Source organism: Watersipora subatra, chromosome 7, assembly GCF_963576615.1.
Source record: "Watersipora subatra chromosome 7, tzWatSuba1.1, whole genome shotgun sequence".
NCBI lineage: Eukaryota > Metazoa > Bryozoa > Gymnolaemata > Cheilostomatida > Watersiporidae > Watersipora > Watersipora subatra.
In genome coordinates, this window is record NC_088714.1 from 32,506,839 (window position 1) to 32,529,854 (window position 23,016).

General features: G+C 34.8%; 1 protein-coding gene across 1 annotated transcript in view; it reads left to right on the forward strand.

The window, feature by feature from the left end:
* The window catches only part of LOC137399665 (serine/threonine-protein kinase Nek5-like), a 39,297-nt gene that overhangs the window by 3,829 nt on the left and 12,452 nt on the right, over positions 1-23,016 (forward strand). Inside the window, exons 3-8 of the mRNA XM_068085852.1 lie at positions 1,448-1,539; positions 4,467-4,618; positions 9,414-9,555; positions 12,059-12,180; positions 16,667-16,767; positions 21,591-21,685. Of these exons, the coding sequence (XP_067941953.1) occupies positions 1,448-1,539; positions 4,467-4,618; positions 9,414-9,555; positions 12,059-12,180; positions 16,667-16,767; positions 21,591-21,685 (704 nt within the window). The remainder of the gene's footprint in view (positions 1-1,447; positions 1,540-4,466; positions 4,619-9,413; positions 9,556-12,058; positions 12,181-16,666; positions 16,768-21,590; positions 21,686-23,016) is intronic.

Here is a 23,016-nt window from a genome sequence, read left to right on the forward strand (position 1 = left end):
TCTTAGATAATATCATACAAAGTCCATTCATCTGGGTTTGTTAGCTGCAAGTTTATAGTTTCTTTTCTAGTTACACAAAATCTTTAAAGGTTGACTTGTTAAAGTAAGTTAAAGTTAAAAGTACATACTAAAACTTAGCTTTAAAGGTTGACTCGCAACAAAGTTTACATTGCAGTTATCTGATATCAAAAGGTTCACCATGTCTTACTCAGCTGTGTTGTATGTGCAAAATATGTGGAAATAGGATTAAAAGCTCTTAAAAGCTCAAAAATGAGCAGTTAATCGCCGCCATCACGAAAACGCAGGAGATTGGAATCCCTTTCCAAAACGGCTCAAATGGGACGTAGATGAACGAGATGGCTTCTATTTACACTTTCATGCAATCTCAATCATCGAAATATTTTCACAAATATACATCGCGCGTTCAATAAAACCATGTCTATTGTCCTTACGCGTTTATTTCATCATCATTGTAATGCTGTCGCTTTGAGCACTGATATCTCAAAACCTACTGTAGAAATTCGTTTAATTTCTTAGCCTTAGCTCGAATGAGTGCATATTATCCTTTGATGAACATGAGGAGCCGGTTGGTCACCTGTGATAGTCGAGAAATGCTGCAGAAATTGTTCGCGCCATTTGGCAGGAGGTATGGGTCACATGATCAGATTACGGCTAGATGATTAGACCAGGCTGAAACGAAACTGAAAAGTAGCGAGCATCTATCTTTGATACAGGCTTTTCGGTAGAACCCGAAGTGTTTGTCATAAACTAGTGCTACGAGATGTTTTATATTGAGCCTTTTATTGGCCTTTAATTTCACGTGATAACATCACGCGTCAAAACAATAACCACAATGTTTGAGACCGTCATCGAAATAAAAGTGATTCCAAACTATGGAGTTTTCATGATGGCTGCAATTAACTGTTCGTTTTTTAGCTTTTATGAGCTTGTAATCACATTTCCACATATTTTGCACCTACAAAACAGCAGAGTAAGACATGGTGAATCTTTTGATACCAAATAACTGTAATGTGAATTTGGTTGCAAGTCAATCAAGTCTGAAAGGCAATTGGGTAGTGGTATCAGTTAATATGTTAGGTAAAGTTAATATGGTTTCATTCATGAATTTTATAGACTTTTATTAATTTTATGAGTTAAAAGAACTTTATTAATCTTTTTATTTTGTTTTTATGTTTTAAATGTTTATATTTTTTTATGATTGTTGTATGGACGAAAACTTTGTTTGAGAGAAATTATGGCGAGTAAAGCAATAATATCTATTATTTTCTACTTTTTAAATAACATAATATTTGTATCTATAACAAAGCATACATTTCTAATACTGTTGAATATAGATGATGTTCATACATTTGGCATCAAAAAGGTCATTTTCTCAGGATACAGTTAAAAATAAAAGAAACATTTATTTTTCATTGTGGTTCTGCAGACGGAGAGCTTATCTGTATTGTGATGGAATACTGTGAGCTGGGAGATTTGTGTAAGAGAGTAATGGAAGGAAACAAGCTGAGCGATGTCGAGGTGAGGACTGAATTTAACAACAAGGGTTACTTGTAAAGATAATAGAGGGTAGGTTCAAGTTAGAAGCTACATCTCCTTTTTCTCAAGATACAGCCAGATCTTGACCTCTGACTGTCTCTAAGTAAATTGTTTTTGCGTACACCGCAAAATCTGAGCAGATATTTGTCATGATATGTGCCCAATGTGCAGACATCCCAAAGTTTTCAAGTGAACATAAGCAACTGTTAAAAATAAAACATGAAATAACAAACAATATATACATTAAATTAATTTCAATTATATCTACTGTAAGCTAGCAAATTGTGCAAATATGTGACAAAGTAACTATCAAAATCCTTTTTTATTATTATTTGATTAGTTTGGTTTTTCCATATAATTTTGTTTTTGGTATTTAGTTTTTTATAGTTTTGTATGTTGCAATTATTTTAGTGCTATCTGAGAGTATTAAGGTATTTATAGTCATTTTTTAAATCAGGAATAAATTAAATCAACTACCATATGCTCATATAATAATAGTTTCTCTAACATACAACTGCTTAGATGTGCGAACTAAATATCAGAATAGATTAACTTTATGTGTGTAACTAATTTGCACTATGTTAGCTCTCAATAACTATTTTGACTTTGCGGTGTTACTTTTTTAGCTTTTTTTACTTTTGATGTTCAATTCAACTTCCAATGTATCAAATGAGTGATTCGCTACTGTACAGCCATGGTTCCCTCTCGTTAAGCAATTTAAAGTCTGGTGTCATAACATAAGGTTTTCTTTATGATGATCTTGCAGAGTCTGATAAAAGGAACCTCATTGGTTTTTCTTTTGGATTATGTATTAGTTTTTGTCTACAAAGCGATGAGCATTTATAAGCGCTTGCACCCTGGCAGTCTAGTGTGCCGTAAGAGATCATCAGTTATAATAACTAACATACAATTATTCTGAATTGTGAGAAGGTGGTCAATTGGTGAAGGTGGTAATGTGTTGGAATATTTAGAAGACAAATTTAGTCCTTTAATGGACGATTCGAATGTCGCCTGTATTTTGCACTCTCATTCGAACAGAGGGACATTAATTAAACCTTTGGGTGTAAGAAATTTGCTAACTTACCTCCAACTTGTCGTATATCTCTGAATAAATATGCACAGAGAAGCCGATACATATCTCTACCAGTTGATATATATTGCTTACAATTGACCTGCGATGCTATTATAGCCTGCGTTGCAATTTGTTGGAGTTTTTATTTAATTTTAAATTTGAACGCATATTTTCATTTTATAACTATATTTAACAAGACTACATTCAAGGTTATAGCACTCTTGGATATGTTTGCTACAGTTTGCAGCCAAAACTGGCTTGTTATGTACAATAGAAGATAAGTTACGAGCGTCGATTCATTGTAAGATCAGATTACCGCAATGATGCTATCAAATAATATGCTATAAATCTACAAATTTTTAAGTTATATGATAATAATAATCTATCAAATGCTACAAATATATATTCAAGTGGCATAAACAGATCATATTTATAATACATTCAGAATCGAAAATTAATATTTTAAAAATAATATAAACATTTTTAAAACAAAAATATTAGCATCGTTCATTCAGCCTGTTGTGTTCTGATTGTTGTTTTCATTGGGAACTATTCCATAATCTGGCTGTTCTACACCTCCCATAGTGTCTGTGTCTGTCTGTTCAATACCTCCCATAGTGTCTGTGTCTGTCTGTTCAATACCTCCCACAGTGTCTGTGTCTGTCTGTTCAATACCTCCCATAGTGTCTGTGTCTGTCTGTTCTACACCTCCCACAGTGTCTGTGTCTGGCTGTTCTACACCTCCCATAGTGTCTGTGTCTGTCTGTTCAATACCTCCCACAGTGTCTGTGTCTGTCTGTTCAATACCTCCCATAGTGTCTGTGTCTGTCTGTTCTACACCTCCCACAGTGTCTGTGTCTGTCTGTTCAATACCTCCCACAGTGTCTGCTGACCTCAATTTCTCTTCTGCACAGCTGAGCTAGTTGATATCAGTGTCCAAACAATTTTTGGCAGGGCAAGACTTTTACGCGATGCACTTCAGAATACATTTATGCACTTCTTGTGCAAATGAAGAGAAACCACGTGTAATTAAAATAGCCTCAGAATTTTAGCCTCTATATACGCGGTAGCATAGATTCTATCGTAAATTCGCAAAACTCTTTTCACATGCATCGAAGTATCAAGACCGCATTAAAAAATAATTACTATTAGCCTGATACAGTTAGTAATTATTTCTATGGTGTTGCGTTCAAATTTTTAACGAAAAAATTACCAAGACTAAGTTGGAAAAGGGACTTCAATACAAACAGAAATAATGAATGGATTAATTATTATTGATGTAATCAAGTCATTATTAGTATGGTTTTGTGGACACTTTTCTGCTGATCTCTTGATATTTATGGGTCTGTAAAGATCAAGAATGTAAAATAGTGGCGGTCAAACAGTCAAACAGAAGTGGCATTCAATTCAAAGATGGGGATCTATTTTTCAACCTTTCTCCCGTAGCGTCGTTTAAATACAGGTTTTACGGTATGTATAGTTTTTTATGGGTATTAGTAATCATCAACACAAAGGATGTTTTTCATTACATGTCAAAAGAAAAATGAAAAGACAGAAATCAGGAATTATTGAGTGAGTTGAACCAACTTGTTTTAAAAGTTGTGATCTAATGCTATAGCTGAGGAGTCGGGATAGTGAATTGTAGGTTGAGTTGAATGCATTTATGCTGCATTTGGAAATATCTTCCAAAACTAAAATCCAAAGTATTTCTCTAAATAGCGAAACCGTTCTAATTAAGTTTCGAAGGACCTTTTTGATTTTAACACCAGTCTAATTTGTGAGTTGACTTTTTCCGGTACCATTTCACTGACTGTTGCATAACCGTTCTCTTCTTTAGGTCTGGAACTATTTCATACAGATCTGCAAAGGTCTACAGTATATACATGGCTGTAAAGTTGTTCACCGTGACCTTACAGCTAAAAATATTTTCATAAGCAAGGACAACACCTTGAGACTCGGTGACTTCGGTTTAGCTAAGGCCTACACAGGGTAAGAAAATGTCTGTCTTTATGGCTGGTCACGTAAAACCATTAAATGCTTTGAATTCTGCTGTCAACCTTGGTTGAGGGCACTGAACATAACCTAGACAGGGCTTGCTGCATAGTCTTCCCTATTAGGAGTCTATGCATATTGCACATTGGAGAGCAATCTCAGTTGTTTGTCAGCAAGTGGTAAGCCAATCTCATCACTTCTCATTGTTTATAAGCCGATTTTTAATACCCGGGCAACGCCGGGAGGCACAGTTAGTGGGGGTCCTCCCATGGTTTGTGACGATTCTGACAGGGATATTTAAAAAGTGACAGACGAGACGACCATTTATCTATGTAGGTGATGAGGTGACGATGATTGTGTAAGTAGGATTACTAAAGGTACGGCGACACGTAACAAATTTTTCGTTGGTTCTGAGTTCTGGCCGAAATCACGAAAAATGCAGAATTAATCGGTCAAAATTCACAGAATTATTTGAGCTGTACATGCCCACCGAGTTCGTCGACGAAACGCTTTTAACAGACTAAACAAATTATTAACGAGTACGATTCTAGCAGCTTTAGCAATTAGTATAGCTCAAGACATGTATCGTGACACACAATAAAAGTATGAAAGCAATTCAACATAGAACACGCGATGTAACTGTTTAAGCTGCGCTATTCTTGTTGAGCGAGCACGACTCGAGCAAAATAATTTTAAAATTTATGTAGTCCAAGAACATAATGCAACACGCAAGAAATATATTACGGAAATTCACCATAGTAAATACGTTGCTACCGATTTGATTGCGCTCAAGATGGCAACATTTTCTACCACAAAACTTTTGCTGCTAAAAAGGAAATACAATTAAAAAATAAACAATTTGTAGCTATAGCGTCTAAACAATAAATACATACAATAACGCAATCTAAGCAGTTGCATCGTGTGTACTATGTTGAATTACACTTACTTTTATTGTGTGTCATTATACGTCTCTTGGACTATACTAATTGCAAAAGCTGCTGGAATCGTGCTCGCTAGCATGATTCCAGCAGCGCAGAATAATTCTGTGTGTTTCAATCATTTCGTGATTTCGGTTGGAACCAACAAAAAATTTGTTACGTGTAGCTGTACCTTTACTAACTTATTATTTGTCCATAAATCTACACGTTCAACCGAAACATCACTAGTTTTGGTTTGAAGCATCTGGTCCAGCATTTATAGACTGCCAAATAATTAAAGTAAACAGCAATGAAATGCCATGACATTGACAGCAAATCCGTTTCCAAGTCTGTGACTGACAGTGATTATTAAAGACAATCTCGGTCTATTTTCAGTACAAGAAATGTAGCCCTAACAGCCTGAGACGGCTGTCACTCTTCGCAGAGCAATCAGCAACGCTCCCAAACATTAATAAGTTTGTGAAGGTCGCTGGTTGAGCCATGCTTTTGGTTAGCAGAAGTTCAAACTGAGCAAAGTTCAGGGTTTTAACGCAATCCAGTGCCACCAGAATGGATATTTGTATTAAAATAACGAATGTGAAATAAGAGGTTGTTTTGGTTACCAACTTGAAAAAGGTGACAGCGATTTTAAAAGTGACAACAGTGATTTTAAAAGTAACTATTCTGACGACAACTTTGTGTGGTAGGACCCCCGTTAGTAGAATTATATACTTGAATGGTATATGGACAGTAGGTGTACTTGGGAACCAGAAAATAACCACTATATAATATGTTTATATTTGACACGTTCATCTGAATTTGTGACTTTCTGTTCTTTTAGACTGAACTGTGTGTTTTCAAGAAAATTTAATTTCAAAACAAAGTACAAAAACCTTTGTATTTAACATTTACATATAATACGTTATATATTTATTGGCAATGTGCCAGGCTAATGGCAAGTGGTAGCAACTACATTACCCGTCACCACTTTAAAGGTGTTTTTTGATACCCGTGAAACGCCGGACATTCGGCTAATGTATATACAGTCAAACTCGGATAACTCGCCCTCAGATAGCTCGAACACATGGTAACACATGATAACTCAAACGGATTTGTTTGGTCCGTTCCCACGTAATGATAAATTGCTTTAAATAACTCGACCTCAACTTTGTTAACTCGAACAGTTTTTTGCCCATCGGCTACCGAAACGGTTGTTACCGCTTTAGAATATCACTTTATTCCAAGCCAAACCAAATTCCAAGTTGAGATAAACCTCAACTTTTAGTAGTAGTTCATATGCGTCGTTATTACCATCATTGGCAAAATATTTTTGTTAACAATTTTTCTCAAGGTTTGAAAAAATCAAATTTTACCAAACATTCGCTTAGCGATGGTCCTTCGAAGGCATGGAAAAGCGAGGTAACCTTCGGATAACTTAAAGAAAAACCAGCCAAATTGATCTTAGTTAAACCGCTCAAAAGAAAAATGTGTCTTTTCTTCTGAGCATTTCAACAGCGATCAAGTTTTGCCAACTTTAATCTGAAAACATCCTGGCAGTCACATCACCTAAAACAACAAACAAATCTAGCTATTGAAAAATCTCTATACTTTCTGATAAAATTTTTTTAAACTTTACATTAGAAGCAATTAATTTGAAACAAGCCATTTATGCTTTTGATTTATATATAGTGTGTATATGTACATGTATCTACTAATAAATGCATGAACTTGTGATAGGGCTCTGATAACTATAACGCTCTGATAACTCGAACACTTTCACTCGGTCCCGTGAATTTTGAGTTATCCATGTTTGACTGTATATATATCATATATGTTCTGATATATCTATATGTACTGCCAGATTTTTAGTGGTATTTAATTATATTTGGTTATTAATTTTCTACTTTTTTAAACTCGGAACATATCATTAGATTCTTTAAATTCTCTTCACAACTCATGCTTAACAGAGACTAAGGCTGGATTATCTATACTTTGTCTGCTCTTCACAACTCGTGCTTAACAGAGACTAAGGCTGGATTATCTATACTTTGTCTGCTCTTCACAACTCATGCTTAACAGAGACTAAGGCTGGATTATCTATACTTTGTCTGCTCTTCACAACTCGTGCTTAACAGAGACTAAGGCTGGATTATCTATACTTTGTCTGCTCTTCACAACTCGTGCTTAACAGAGACTAAGGCTGGATTATCTATACTTTGTCTGCTCTTCACAACTCATGCTTAACAGAGACTAAGGCTGGATTATCTATACTTTGTCTGCTTTTCACAACTCATGCATAACAGAGCCCAAGGCTGGATTATCTATACTTTGTCTGCTCTTCACAACTCATGCATAACAGAGCCCAAGGCTGGATTATCTATACTTTGTCTGCTTTTCACAACTCATGCATAACAGAGCCCAAGGCTGGATTATCTATACTTTGTCTGCTCTTCACAACTCATGCATAACAGAGCCCAAGGCTGGATTATTTATACCTTGTCTGCTTTTCACAACTCATGCATAACAGAGCCCAAGGCTGGATTATCTATACTTTGTCTGCTTTTCACAACTCATGCATAACAGAGCCCAAGGCTGGATTATCTATACTTTGTCTGCTTTTCACAACTCATGCATAACAGAGCCCAAGGCTGGATTATCTATACTTTGTCTGCTTTTCACAACTCATGCATAACAGAGCCCAAGGCTGGATTATCTATACTTTGTCTGCTCTTCACAACTCATGCATAACAGAGCCCAAGGCTGGATTATCTATACTTTGTCTGCTTTTCACAACTCGTGCTTAACAGAGCCCGAGGCTGGATTATCTATACTTTGTCTGCTCTTCACAACTCGTGCTTAACAGAGACTAAGGCTGGATTATCTATACTTTGTCTGCTCTTCACAACTCGTGCTTAACAGAGCCCAAGGCTGGATTATCTATACTTTGTCTGCTTTTCACAACTCATGCTTAACAGAGACTAAGGCTGGATTATCTATACTTTGTCTGCTCTTCACAACTCATGCTTAACAGAGCCTAAGGCTGGATTATCTATACTTTGTCTGCTTTTCACAACTCATGCTTAACAGAGCCCAAGGCTGGATTATCTATACTTTGTCTGCTTTTCACAACTCGTGCTTAACAGAGACTAAGGCTGGATTATCTATACTTTGTCTGCTCTTCACAACTCATGCATAACAGAGCCCAAGGCTGGATTATTTATACTTTGTCTGCTTTTCACAACTCGTGCTTAACAGAGACTAAGGCTGGATTATCTATACTTTGTCTGCTCTTCACAACTCATGCATAACAGAGCCCAAGGCTGGATTATCTATACTTTGTCTGCTTTTCACAACTCGTGCTTAACAGAGACTAAGGCTGGATTATCTATACTTTGTCTGCTCTTCACAACTCGTGCTTAACAGAGACTAAGGCTGGATTATCTATACTTTGTCTGCTCTTCACAACTCATGCATAACAGAGCCCAAGGCTGGATTATCTATACTTTGTCTGCTTTTCACAACTCATGCATAACAGAGCCCAAGGCTGGATTATCTATACTTTGTCTGCTTTTCACAACTCATGCATAACAGAGCCCAAGGCTGGATTATCTATACTTTGTCTGCTTTTTACAACTCATGCATAACAGAGCCCAAGGCTGGATTATCTATACTTTGTCTGCTTTTCACAACTCATGCATAACAGAGCCCAAGGCTGGATTATCTATACTTTGTCTGCTTTTCACAACTCATGCATAACAGAGACTAAGGCTGGATTATCTATACTTTGTCTGCTTTTCACAACTCATGCTTAACAGAGCCCAAGGCTGGATTATTTATTCTTTGTCATTCATTTTCTTGATTAATTTTCACTATAGACCAACCATGAAGAGTCGGGCACAAATTGGAGCGATAGAATTCAACGCTCCAGAAATGTTGGAAGATATGCCTTTCACCGACAAGTGTGATGTCTGGGCAGCTGGTTGTATTTTGTATTTTATGATCACCGCTCAGTTGCCGGTGGGTGCTAGTTTACTCTCCATCAGCCTAAAATGTACAATCTGAGATTGCAAACATGAAAAATTAGGAGTTGTCTATTCATTTGTTTTTCTTTGAAAAGAGTAAAAAACTTCAAAAATACTCTAAAATTTGTGGAATATTTTACTATGGTGTTTTGTTGCAAACTCTTGTTGTTACGACATTTTGTTATTGTCGTGGTTTGCACCGGAGATGACAAATAAATACAAGAATGAAAATCATTGCATTTTAAACTTTTAACTAACATTTTGAATATGAGTTCTGATTTTTGAAGGGAATTGCTCAACTTTTAATAGCAATGGTCTTATGCACCATTGTAAGGCAGGTAAAAATTATAAACACTATAAAACATTGGATGCAAGCCTATTTTTTCGAATTTTTCTAAGCATTTATTAGATAATTTATTTTTGTTTTCTTGCTTGAACAAATAGATTAAAACTTAATACTTCACACCTTCACCCGAGTTTCATCTTAGAAATGTTATATTGCTATAATAGGTGTCAAGTTACCGTAACATACAAGCTCTGAATTAGTCCAATGTTTTGCCATTCTTTGTTTTTGGTGTTAACCTTCTCTTGTTACTAAAATATAATAATTTTGTTGGTCTGACTGAATGTTGAAGAAACTGCTGGATTTCTCATGGCTGTCAAGTTTGAGTTTTATAGTAATAACAATATAAGTCATCACAGCAATATCATGATTGTGCAATAGTTATTAGGTGTGCAGTGCTGGTTACGATTGAAATGTCGTGTAATAATAATAATAATGAACTGCGTTTTGTAACTGTATGAGTGATAAACACAAGAATGATGATAAAGTTATCTATTCAGCATTTGTGCTTAAAGTTTGTTTTCTCACATAATTTTTAAATATTTCTGCTGAAATTATTTAATTGGGCACTTTGCAAATCATTTTTCTGTTTAGTTTATGTATTAAAATTAGGTTTTTTTAATGTTTTCGACTCCTGCTCCTCATTTCAGACTACTCAGTAAATAGTCTTTTTAACGATTGTTGCTGTTTTGTGTGAGCAATTTATCTCATCAATGATTGAACATATCTGCTTAGCCTACTACAAGCAGAGGTCATGCAGAGGTCGTGTGTGTTTTTTTAGCAAGCAGTTGAAAGTTTGATGTCATTTTTGTTACCAATAATGACAATAATTAGGAATTAAACTCCAAACCTGTTGTTTACTGGTCAGGCATTCAGAGCACAAGGCCACGGCTGCTTTTTTCAACAAGTAGCTCTTATATATGGACATGAAAGATGAAAATGATATGTTATATCTCAAAGGTTCCTTTAGGCTTTTTACTGGTCAATAACATTGTCTATTGTTCTATCCGTAATCCACTTTCTTGTCAGTGACGTGTATGAGAGAGTCCTCTGACCAAATCCGGAAACCGATATGCTAGTTTCCAAACAAACAGCGTTCTATATGAGCTCTGGGCATCATGGGACTGCCCGTCTCATCATGGGCGCGCGAGGTACTTATCAGCTTTAGCAGGAGCGCAACAGCAATTGCAATCACCGACAATTGTGATGTCTGTGATTATAAAAAAAGTGGGCGTGGCCTCTTTGTTTGGAAACTAGAAGGCTCCATATACACGGTCACGCAACTCTCTCATACACGGCTCTGCTTCTTGTATGGCTCAAGTTTCGCAACCCGCTGACACATGTGCACCAGTTTATATATAAGCTAACATGAGCTTGAAATGTATTGAGTTAATATAGAAAGATATGATCATTTTGAGATCATAGCATTTGACATAATGCGTAATAACTAATAATGATGATAATTCGAAAAATAGAAGAGCAGGATGAATTGTTAGTAAAGGATATAGATATGTAGATCTATGTGGCTTAGCTTAGTAGGCTAGTGGTCTAGAGCGCCTTACTTGCACACAACAAGTTCAGGTTTAATTCCCAAAACGGCCACTGGTAGTAACAAAAAGGCATCCAATGTTAAATGGCTCTCTGCAACCGGGCATGTCTTTAGTCGTTGAGGTTTCCTTTCCAGCCAAGCTCACAGAGCCAATGTTTGTGCAACATACATTGGCTCTTAAAGCCTCTGCTTGCAGTACTCTAAGCAGACATCGTACTTGATCCTCGACAGATTGCTCCTCCCATTGGTCAATTTTGAGACTTGTTCTATTTTTGTCTCTGTTAAATATAAACATTCTACATATCACTAGTGATGGTGAATTCTGACTGGTTCAGCTCAGCTAGTCAGAATTCAACCAGTGATGGCTGAGGTTCTTCAAAATTGGAGAAAGCAAAGTTTAGGCGCTTGGATTATTTTCTTTAGCGTTATTATATTTGTGGCGCTTTTTCTGCCGTTTAATAAATAAAATAAAGCATTTGGAATCACAACAGGTTATGATAATTAAAGTAGGGTTCGTTAAACAATGTTTTAATTCGTCAAATTTGACAAGGCTAAAATGTTAAAGAACACGCGCTATGTGCTTAATCGTATTTTGTCTTTGTACAGTTTCAAGGCAGTATTTTAGCACTGTCTAGGGCGATTGGAGCGGCAAACTACAAACCCATACCTGCGAGTGTGGACGAGGAACTGAGGGACACAGTAGCCTGGCTTCTCACACCTGACCCAAAGTAATTCAATTTCATATTCTTACCTTCAAACTTCTTATATTCAAAGCTGTGAATCTACACAAGTTATACTCCCTATTGGAGTGGAAATGGTTAAAATTGACTCACTAAGTATCCTGTTTATGCACTTGTCTAATTCCTGCATGAACTAATTATTATCATTTACTAGGTGAATACCCGACGTTGCACGGGTAATAAAATAATGATGCAATGAATTTGAGTAACTTATCTGGTATGTTAGTACCTTAAGCTAATTTAAATCTTGCCTATAATAGGAACCGTGTGTGAAGCCAGCTTAATAATCGTTACGTTACACATAATCATCAAGCGTGCTAGTAATAATCAATAGGATGTTTTCAAGAGTGAATATTTTAACCAATGTAATGACTATGGGCGTAATTAATCTATTACATTGCAAATAGCCCGTGTGACTTAGAGGGTTAGCTCGCCGGTCTGCACTAGAGTTGCCCCGATTTCAATATCGGAATCAGTATCGGTGCCGATATGGGTGTTAAGTATCTGAATCGGTATCGGTCGACGTTTTCTTTAAAAATCGGAAACTTCAGATACTTTTTACAGATGAACTATTTAGCAGAAATCCGTATTTAGGCCTGCTACACTAATAAAAAATCATCAGCTGCAAGTTCCTTACTTTTGCCTAATGAATTCCTGGCATGTCACAATCTATTTCATGTCTATAGCCTAATAAACATCCACACAGCTGAGAAATATTTTGGCTTTAGTCAGGACGTAATCACAAAGTGCGGTATTTCCCAGTTACAGCGATATGATTTATTGCAGTCAACCACGAACAAGAGAACAATAATGAGAAACAAGAATGCGGTGTAATGTTTCTAATTGCTAGCATTACGAAAGTAATTTGAGCAGTCGATGCACAAAGTTTATCTATCTCTCTCTCTTGATCCTGACGATATGTTGTATCGTTTGTATCGCATAAAATAACCTCAGTGGCTTATCGGTATTTAGCCTGTCCTGCATCATCTGTGGCAAGTGAGTCCTTCAGTATGACTGGCTACATCCATAGTTATTGAAGATAAAGACGACTCAGTGAGAGAATTGAATCACTAACGGTAATTAAAAGACACATTTATCCGCACGTTAAACTTGTACAGGCGCAGCAGTTTGTTCAGCAGTAGAAGAGAGACTTCATGATCACAGAGAAAGCTGTACTACTAACAGTAATTACCATTATTAATAACAGATTTCAAGAAACATGGACTGTTTTGTTACTAGATGCACCGTATGTCAGTATGTGAATATACATGTATATACATGTATATCTTTTTTCCATAAATACAAACATATAAATACATCAATATTTATATTTTCTTTGCATTCTATTTATATTTGCATAATAAAATTAACAATGATATATGCAACACATAAGATCTGAATCGGTATCTGAATCGGATTATTTTTCAATAAGAATCGGTATATCGAATCGGTATCTGAATCGGCTGTTGAAATTTGAATCGGGGCATCTCTAGTCTGCACACCTGGAGGTTTCGAGTTTAAATCTAGTGTGAAGCAAATTTTCATCCTTAAAACTTTATCGCTATAACTGGACATAAATTAATAATTATGTCCAGTTATTACATAATTACAGGCGGCAGAATAATTACAGACGGCAGACAAACACTGAGATTTATATATAATATATATTATAATTATATAATAGGTTACTCAGTTGTTTGACTTTTGAGATACTTCAAATATATCATTAATGAAAAATCTTACAAGCTCACAATAATGACAACGATTATCTGACAGCGATTATGATAAGCCTACAGTTTGAAATTATTTTAGTGTTTGATTTATAAAATGACTACTGAATGCCTGGCGCTTTCCGGGTAATAATAAAGCCTTTAAACGAAAAATATATTTTTATTTAACATAATGTGTCGCGGTCATAGAAACCATGATTAAGTCGCAAATCATGAAGCTGAGTTATCCGACTTTGAAGTTTCACCAACTGATTAATGTAATATTGGTAACGATTTTTGTAACACGTGCATCTGGACCAATCAAAGAGTGATCTTTCTGAATCTGAAGTCAGTTTAGCTGATAGAAGTCTTTAACCCTCGGAAAAACCCAATTAAAACCATTGCTATGCTAAATAGGAAGTACTGAAAAATGGCGTCTGATAAATATAATCATTTCTGTTTTGCCGATTTTAAAGATAACTCTGACATTTTGGACACTTTTAATCAGTACTTTGGTATTCCAACTGGTGTCAAAAAGCAGTGAAAGTAAAGGGAATTACGATGATATTTTCCTAACGAATCTTACAAGATTATTGCAATATTTAATTGTAAGAATAATTATTCGATTTTATATGATTGTTATCAGATTTAATTATAAGAATAATTATTCGAAGATCGAAGGATATAGTGACCAATGATGTGCAATATGTTACTGTTGTTATTTTTCTAAGGATTTTGTTGATTTGGCTGTGCCCGATATCGCAATACTACCAAGCCGTTTTTAATATCTGCAAAATTAAGTAATACATTTCTTATAAATATACAGCTATTTCTAGGACAACCAGCTAAAATCTGTTTGGATTTTTAAATTCAACATAATCTTTTGGCTATAAATACAGTAATCTAGATAAATATCACAACTTCTTGATATTGGTTGCTATGACGTTTTGAAATGTAAACAAAATTTGTGCATTGGTTTTCGTTTCTCAAACTTTAACACCAGTTTTCTCAGAACTATGTTTTTGCACTCATGGTAAACGTGCATTCAGTTTATTGACCATAAAATCTGCTGTAATTAAGCTTGAATCAAATTTTTTTTTGCAAAATAACTGTGAGAATTTTTTCCTTCTGCTAATGTAGATAACTCTAAATCTTACAATCCTGACTTAACCATGGTTTCTTTGATCATGACCCATATGCAACATTTACGATTCTTAATGTTTAAACTTCATATCATGATAAAAGGGTTTTTTGTGCAGTTCAAATGAATTAGGAGAAAAAAGAAACCAACTGTAAAGGTTTTGAAACTTTTTTAAACAACTGTAATTTTTAAATTTTATATCATGAAAGAAGTGTTTTGTTGTAAGAAATTAGGAGAAAAAAATGAAACTCTAAAGGTGTTTAAATTTAAATGTTAAATTATTAGCAAGTAATGGCTAAATATAGTCTGTTTTGTTACGATTACAATGAAAAGTTATTTGGTATACAACAGGGATTACGTGTATGTCACAATTTTCATACCATTTCCATAATTCATTTTCATATTATTTCCATAACATTTCCATAATTAATTTCCATATTATTTCCATTTCCATAACATTTCCATAATTCACTTCCATATTATTTCCATTTCCATAACATTTCCATATTTCTAAAATAAAGTTTCCATATCCATTTCCATAAAATTATGGAAATATTTATGTTTATGGAAAAGATATGGAAAAGTAAACATCTCCATAATATGTTTAGGGATCCCTGGTATACACTTATATTACTTGAGTTTGTTTCAGTGTTGGCATCATTGTGTATCATATCAAATATCAAAAATCGCACCATATATCGTATAGACGTATAGAGTAGTATAGAAACTCATAGTAATTTTCTAATGCAATAACTTTCTGGTAAAAATCATCGAAATCATCATCATTAAAAAACAGTAACAAAACAATATGGTAACCTTGGTAACTATAGTTACCTACAATAACTTTAGTGCATTTTGTGGTTATGATCTGCAAGAAAATGTAACATTACAATGTACTACGTAGAGAGTTCTTACTTTTGAGACAGACGCGTAACATAAACGCTGAATTTAACTTAAATGAATTTAGCTTACTAAACACATACTTGAAGGAAATTTTAGTACATAGTGTTTAGTAAACTTTTAACTAAAATTTTATCACTTTTCTTTTTTTACCATAACGGAATCGCAAACAAATAACACATAACAATCGCCGAAGTCTAATTCTAAGAGAAATTATTGTTGATATCGTATGATGGAAAACAAATTTGTCCTAGTATGGCGAGGACGAAAAAGCATCATTTCATAGTCAGGCTAAAAAATATTTTATAACGGGGGCATCATAACGCGTGGGCCCAATTTATCAATTAATACGTCATTTAGCGTGTGCAATTGAGAAAAGGGTATACGGTATATGATAAGAGTGATAGAATGCTAAGGACTGTGTAGCTCAGTGGTTAAATGCTTGTAGTTAGAAACTTGCGGTTGCAATCTCGGTGAGTTCAAATCTGGCACGAAGCGAGCTTTTCATTTCAATATTTTAATAGTTATAGCCGCACAGACCGATTCACAGAATCACAGATGACAACACACAAACTGTGAGATTATAGACATGTATATACAATGTAGATGATAGGAACATCATTACATCAGTTAAGTGTGCTGATAGGAATCTATGAGTCCTCTGCCTTGTTACGCCGTTTTTCACATTTATTAAAAGTGAGTACATGACAAAGGAATGTTTTAGAGAGAGACCAAACATCACTCAGGTTTTATCCAGCAATCGGCTAAAGAAAAGACTTGAACCATCAATAAGACTGGCTCAAACCTATGGATATTCCGTGAAGAGTCAGTTTGTATTCTATACTAGTATACAAGCAGTCTAGTGTGCAGATAATAAATATCTGTGCAGTTATTCTTGAATGTGGTTGATCAGTGGAGTTGGTGTTCAATGTCATGAGTTCAAATCCTAATTGATCATTTTTTTCAACCTCTAACCATGGCTTGTGACAGACGGATGGACACAGTTATTATTACAGTAAAACTTTACTATAATAAGATGTGTGATGCTGCATGCTTAGAGTCTTTATAAGTCTGTTTAGGAAATGATTCTATTGAAGCTAGAGCATAGAACAATGCAAAGATTGCGTGGCATGATTCCTACTATTCAATTGTACATGTATTTACAATAGAACTGGCTGTGCCACCCGGCGTTGCCCGGGTAATAGAAGAGTCTTTGGACAGAAAATTGATTTGTATTTAACATATAACAACATTTGCCATTCTAACTTTCAAACTACATATCATGAGAAAAGTGTTTTGTCTTATAAACAATGAGAAGTAGTGAAAGTTGCTCGCTATTAGCCAGTTTAATAATGTGAGCGAACAGCTTCTCGTGACGTTATGCTATAATCCGCGTCATACAGCAAAGCAGTTAGGTATTTGCTCTCATATAATGACTTATATTGGCAAGCTAGCAATTCGATTTCCGTAGTCTATTGGGTAGGGCGTCAGACTGGTGAACGGCAGGATCGGAGATCAAATTTTCTTCAGTATGGAATATTTATTCCAAGATTCTAAGATCTATAGCTGGACAATCAATCCTACAAATACGCATATGACAAACTTTGAGAAATATATATACATATATATATATAATATATATATATAGAATAGTAGGAGCATCTTGGCTAGCCTGGATTACAGTTCTGTATAACTGCAGTTTCAGCAGCCATAGCCTTATAATCTCATACAGAGGTCAAAAGATTAAACCACAGGCTAGATAACTCGCTCAACACTAATCAAAGTAGCAGCCTGGTGGGTTTAATGATACATTTGATGAATAGCAGTAAATAATGTTTTTCTATATTTAAAACAAATATGATGATTACTTGATATACTTGGTCAAAAAAAGATTTTTATAGTTTTAAACGGCCTTTTTCAATTTCTTTAATTCATATTAAAAGCTGTGTCCGTCTATTCGGCTGTATGAATTCAGGGTTTGAGGTATAAAAGATCATTTCATACTGGATTCGAGCTCCTAACGTTCATCTAGGTAGGCCGACACCCTAAAACCTGCACTAATCAATCTCTGACATCTGTCTAGTTTTTTCGTTAGCATTTTGTTCGAATCGTTTGCTGAACTTTTTTATTTCGTTTACAGTAACCAGTATCTAGAATTTAGTAATTATAGCCTGTGTTTACAGTAATCATGTCTAGAATATGGTAATTATATCCTGTGTTTACAGTAACCAGTGTCTAGAATATGGTAATTATAGCCTGTGTTTACAGTAACCAGTGTCTAGAATATGGTAATTATAGCCTGTGTTTACAGTAATCAGTGTCTAGAATATGATAATTATAGCCTGTGTTTACAGTAACCAGTGTCTAGAATATGGTAATTATAGCCTGTGTTTACAGTAACCAGTGTCTAGAATATAGTAATTATAGCCTGTGTTTACAGTAATCGGTGTCTAGAATATAGTAATTATAGCCTGTGTTTACAGTAACCAGTGTCTAGAATATGGTAATTATAGCCTGTGTTTACAGTAACCCGTGTCTAGAATATAGTAATTATAGCCTGTGTTTACAGTAATCAGTGTCTAGAATATGGTAATTATAGCCTGTGTTTACAGTAATCAGTGTCTAGAATATGGTAATTATAGCCTGTGTTTACAGTAACCAGTGTCTAGAATATGGTAATTATAGCCTGTGTTTACAGTAACCAGTGTCTAGAATATAGTAATTATAGCCTGTGTTTACAGTAACCAGTGTCTAGAATATAGTAATTATAGCCTGTGTTTACAGTAATCGGTGTCTAGAATATAGTAATTATAGCCTGTGTTTACAGTAACCAGTGTCTAGAATATGGTAATTATAGCCTGTGTTTACAGTAACCAGTGTCTAGAATATAGTAATTATAGCCTGTGTTTACAGTAACCAGTGTCTAGAATATGGTAATTATAGCCTGTGTTTACAGTAACCAGTGTCTAGAATATAGTAATTACAGCCTGTGTTTACAGTAACCAGTGTCTAGAATACGGTAATTATAGCCTGTGTTTACAGTAATCAGTGTCTAGAATATGGTAATTATAGCCTGTGTTTACAGTAACCAGTGTCTAGAATATGGTAATTATAGCCTGTGTTTACAGTAACCAGTGTCTAGAATATGGTAATTATAGCCTGTGTTTACAGTAACCAGTGTCTAGAATATGGTAATTATAGCCTGTGTTTACAGTAACCAGTGTCTAGAATATAGTAATTATAGCCTGTGTTTACAGTAATCGGTGTCTAGAATATAGTAATTATAGCCTGTGTTTACAGTAACCAGTGTCTAGAATATGGTAATTATAGCCTGTGTTTACAGTAACCAGTGTCTAGAATATAGTAATTATAGCCTGTGTTTACAGTAACCAGTGTCTAGAATATGGTAATTATAGCCTGTGTTTACAGTAACCAGTGTCTAGAATATAGTAATTATAGCCTGTGTTTACAGTAATCAGTGTCTAGAATATGGTAATTATAGCCTGTGTTTACAGTAATCAGTGTCTAGAATATGGTAATTATAGCCTGTGTTTACAGTAACCAGTGTCTAGAATATGGTAATTATAGCCTGTGTTTACAGTAATCAGTGTTTAGAATATAGTAATTATAGCCTGTGTTTACAGTAACCAGTGTCTAGAATATAGTAATTACAGCCGGTGTTTACAGTAACCAGTGTCTAGAATACGGTAATTATAGCCTGTGTTTACAGTAACCAGTGTCTAGAATATGGTAATTATAGCCTGTGTTTACAGTAACCAGTGTCTGGAATATGGTAATTATAGCCTGTGTTTACAGTAATCAGTGTCTAGAATATAGTAATAATAGCCTGTGTTTACAGTAACCAGTGTCTAGAATATAGTTATTATAGCCTGTGTTTACAGTAACCAGTGTCTAGAATATGGTAATTATAGCCTGTGTTTGCAGTAACCAGTGTCTAGAATATAGTAATTATAGCCTGTGTTTACAGTAACCAGTGTCTAGAATATGGTAATTATAGCCTGTGTTTACAGTAACCAGTGTCTGGAATATGGTAATTATAGCCTGTGTTTACAGTAACCAGTGTCTAGAATATGGTAATTATAGCCTGTGTTTACAGTAACCAGTGTCTAGAATATGGTAATTATAGCCTGTGTTTACAGTAACCAGTGTCTAGAATATGGTAATTATAGCCTGTGTTTACAGTAACCAGTGTCTAGAATATGGTAATTATAGCCTGTGTTTACAGTAACCAGTGTCTAGAATATAGTAATTATAGCCTGTGTTTACAGTAACCAGTGTCTAGAATATGGTAATTATAGCCTGTGTTTACAGTAACCAGTGTCTAGAATATAGTAATTATAGCCTGTGTTTACAGTAACCAGTGTCTAGAATATGGTAATTATAGCCTGTGTTTACAGTAACCAGTGTCTAGAATATGGTAATTATAGCCTGTGTTTACAGTAACCAGTGTCTAGAATATGGTAATTATAGCCTGTGTTTACAGTAACCAGTGTCTAGAATATGGTAATTATAGCCTGTTTTTAAACTACTGCTCCATTAATACTACTTACAGGCTTCCCCTCCCGGTTGAAGGTATTTCCTAGCTTGCGTACTTAATTCGACTTGCAGCAATCATTTCTTAACCAAATGATTTTGCTCTACAATTGTTTGTATAAAGCTACAGCTATATGCATATTTGCTCTACAAGTGTTTGTATAAAGCTACAGCTATATGCATATTTGCTCTACAAGTGTTTGTATAAAGCTACAGCTATATGCATATTTGCACTACAATTGTTTGTATAAAGCTACAGCTATATGCATATTTGCACTACAAGTGTTTGTATAAAGCTACAGCTATATGCATATTTGCTCTACAAGTGTTTGTATAAAGCTACAGCTATATGCATATTTGCACTACAAGTGTTTGTATAAAGCTACAGCTATATGCATATTTGCGCTACAAGTGTTTGTATAAAGCTACAGCTATATGCATATTTGCACTACAAGTGTTTGTATAAAGCTACAGCTATATGCATATTTGCTCTACAAGTGTTTGTATAAAGCTACAGCTATATGCATATTTGCACTACAATTGTTTGTATAAAGCTACAGCTATATGCATATTTGCACTACAAGTGTTTGTATAAAGCTACAGCTATATGCATATTTGCTCTACAAGTGTTTGTATAAAACTACAGCTATATGCATATTTGCACTACAATTGTTTGTATAAAGCTACAGCTATATGCATATTTGTACTACAAGTGTTTGTATAAAGCTACAGCTATATGCATATTTGCACTACAAGTGTTTGTATAAAGCTACAGCTATATGCATATTTGCTCTACAAGTGTTTGTATAAAGCTACAGCTATATGCATATTTGCACTACAAGTGTTTGTATAAAGCTACAGCTATATGCATATTTGCACTACAAGTGTTTGTATAAAGCTACAGTTGTATCCTTAATCCTTTCATCATCACTCTTCCCTTTATTGCTACTGCTATTCGGTGGTTTCATAGTCGATAAATCTGACAGCCAAAAACCCCTTAATTTGATCGCATCGCACCAGAATAAACTTCACTTGTATTATGTATGTGTTACTGATGTTCCCCATTCGCTTGTAAAGGTTTCATGCTTTTGCAGGTGGTTCGCTTCAAGATCGTAATGGAAGTCGCTGCAATCCAAACCATTATCAAAACATCCAGGATAACAGATTGCGGTTTTCAGGAATTATGGAGGTAGACCATCACGTTGCAGTGAAAACATTGTTGCCTTGTTTTGTTTGGCTTTGAATGTTGGAACATAATAGGATTGTTTATACTGATGAGGTAGTCAAATGCAATTTTCCAGCTTGGCTGATATATATATATATATATACAGTATATATAGATAAACTAGCTGTGCTACCCGACATTGCCCGGGTAATAAAAAAGTTTTTGATCAGAAAATTTATTTGTATTTAACATATAACAACATTTGCCATTCTAACTTTCAAACTACATATCATGAGGAAAATGTTTTGTGCAGGTCAAATAAATTTGAAAAAATAAAATAACTATGTAAAGGTTTAGATGTAAATGTGAAATAATTAGCAAGTAGTAGCTAAATTAAGTAGGCTTTGGTTACATTAACAATAAAAAATGATTCGGTAGTGAAACAATTAATACAAACTGAGAAAACAAAATGAAAATTCTGAATATGTAGAAATAATAATAACTTAATAATAATAATTCTTGCATAGAAGTAAGTGTGTGTGTGTGCGGGGTGTGGTGTGGTTTGTGTGTGGTGTGGTTTGTCTGTGTGGTGTCTGTGTGGTGTGTGTGTGTGGTGTGTATGATGTGTATGTGTGTGGTGTGGTGTGTGTGTGTGTGTGTATTAAAACGTTACTGTCCCACCAAAAGCTATCCATCAAAACTTTGAATACGATGATACGGAGACAATATAATTGTCCGCGTGAGAAGAATTGGCCTTGACCCCAGATATAGTAATTGAACCTTACGACAAAATTTTCTTAACAGTGGCATTGTAACGCGTTGCCGCATCGGTAAAATAATCAGTGTGCACTATAGCTGGACGCACCTACAGACGATATATGACCAACTTTGATAAATACATGTATATATATATATTCTAAATGAATGCCCGGCGTTGCCCTGGTAATAAAAAGTCTTTGGATAGAAAGTTTATTCAACATATACAACATTTACCATTCTAACCTTTAAACTTCACAACTTCAGAAAAGTTTTTTGTGCAGTTCAAATAAATTAAGAAAACACATAAAGTAACTGTAAAGGTTTTCAAACTTTCTCAAACATCTACAACTTTTAAATTTCATATCATGAAAAAAGTGTTTTGTTGAAATAAATCAGGTAAAAAATAAAACTGTAAAGATGTTTAAATGTAAATATAAAATGGTCAGCCGGTAATAGCTTACTATAGTCTGTTTCGCTACAATTACAATGAGAAGTTATTTGGTATACAATTATATGATTTTAATTCGTTCCAGTGTTGGCATCGTAAAGCAAAAATATCGTAGAGTGGTATAGAAACCCATAATAATTATCTAATG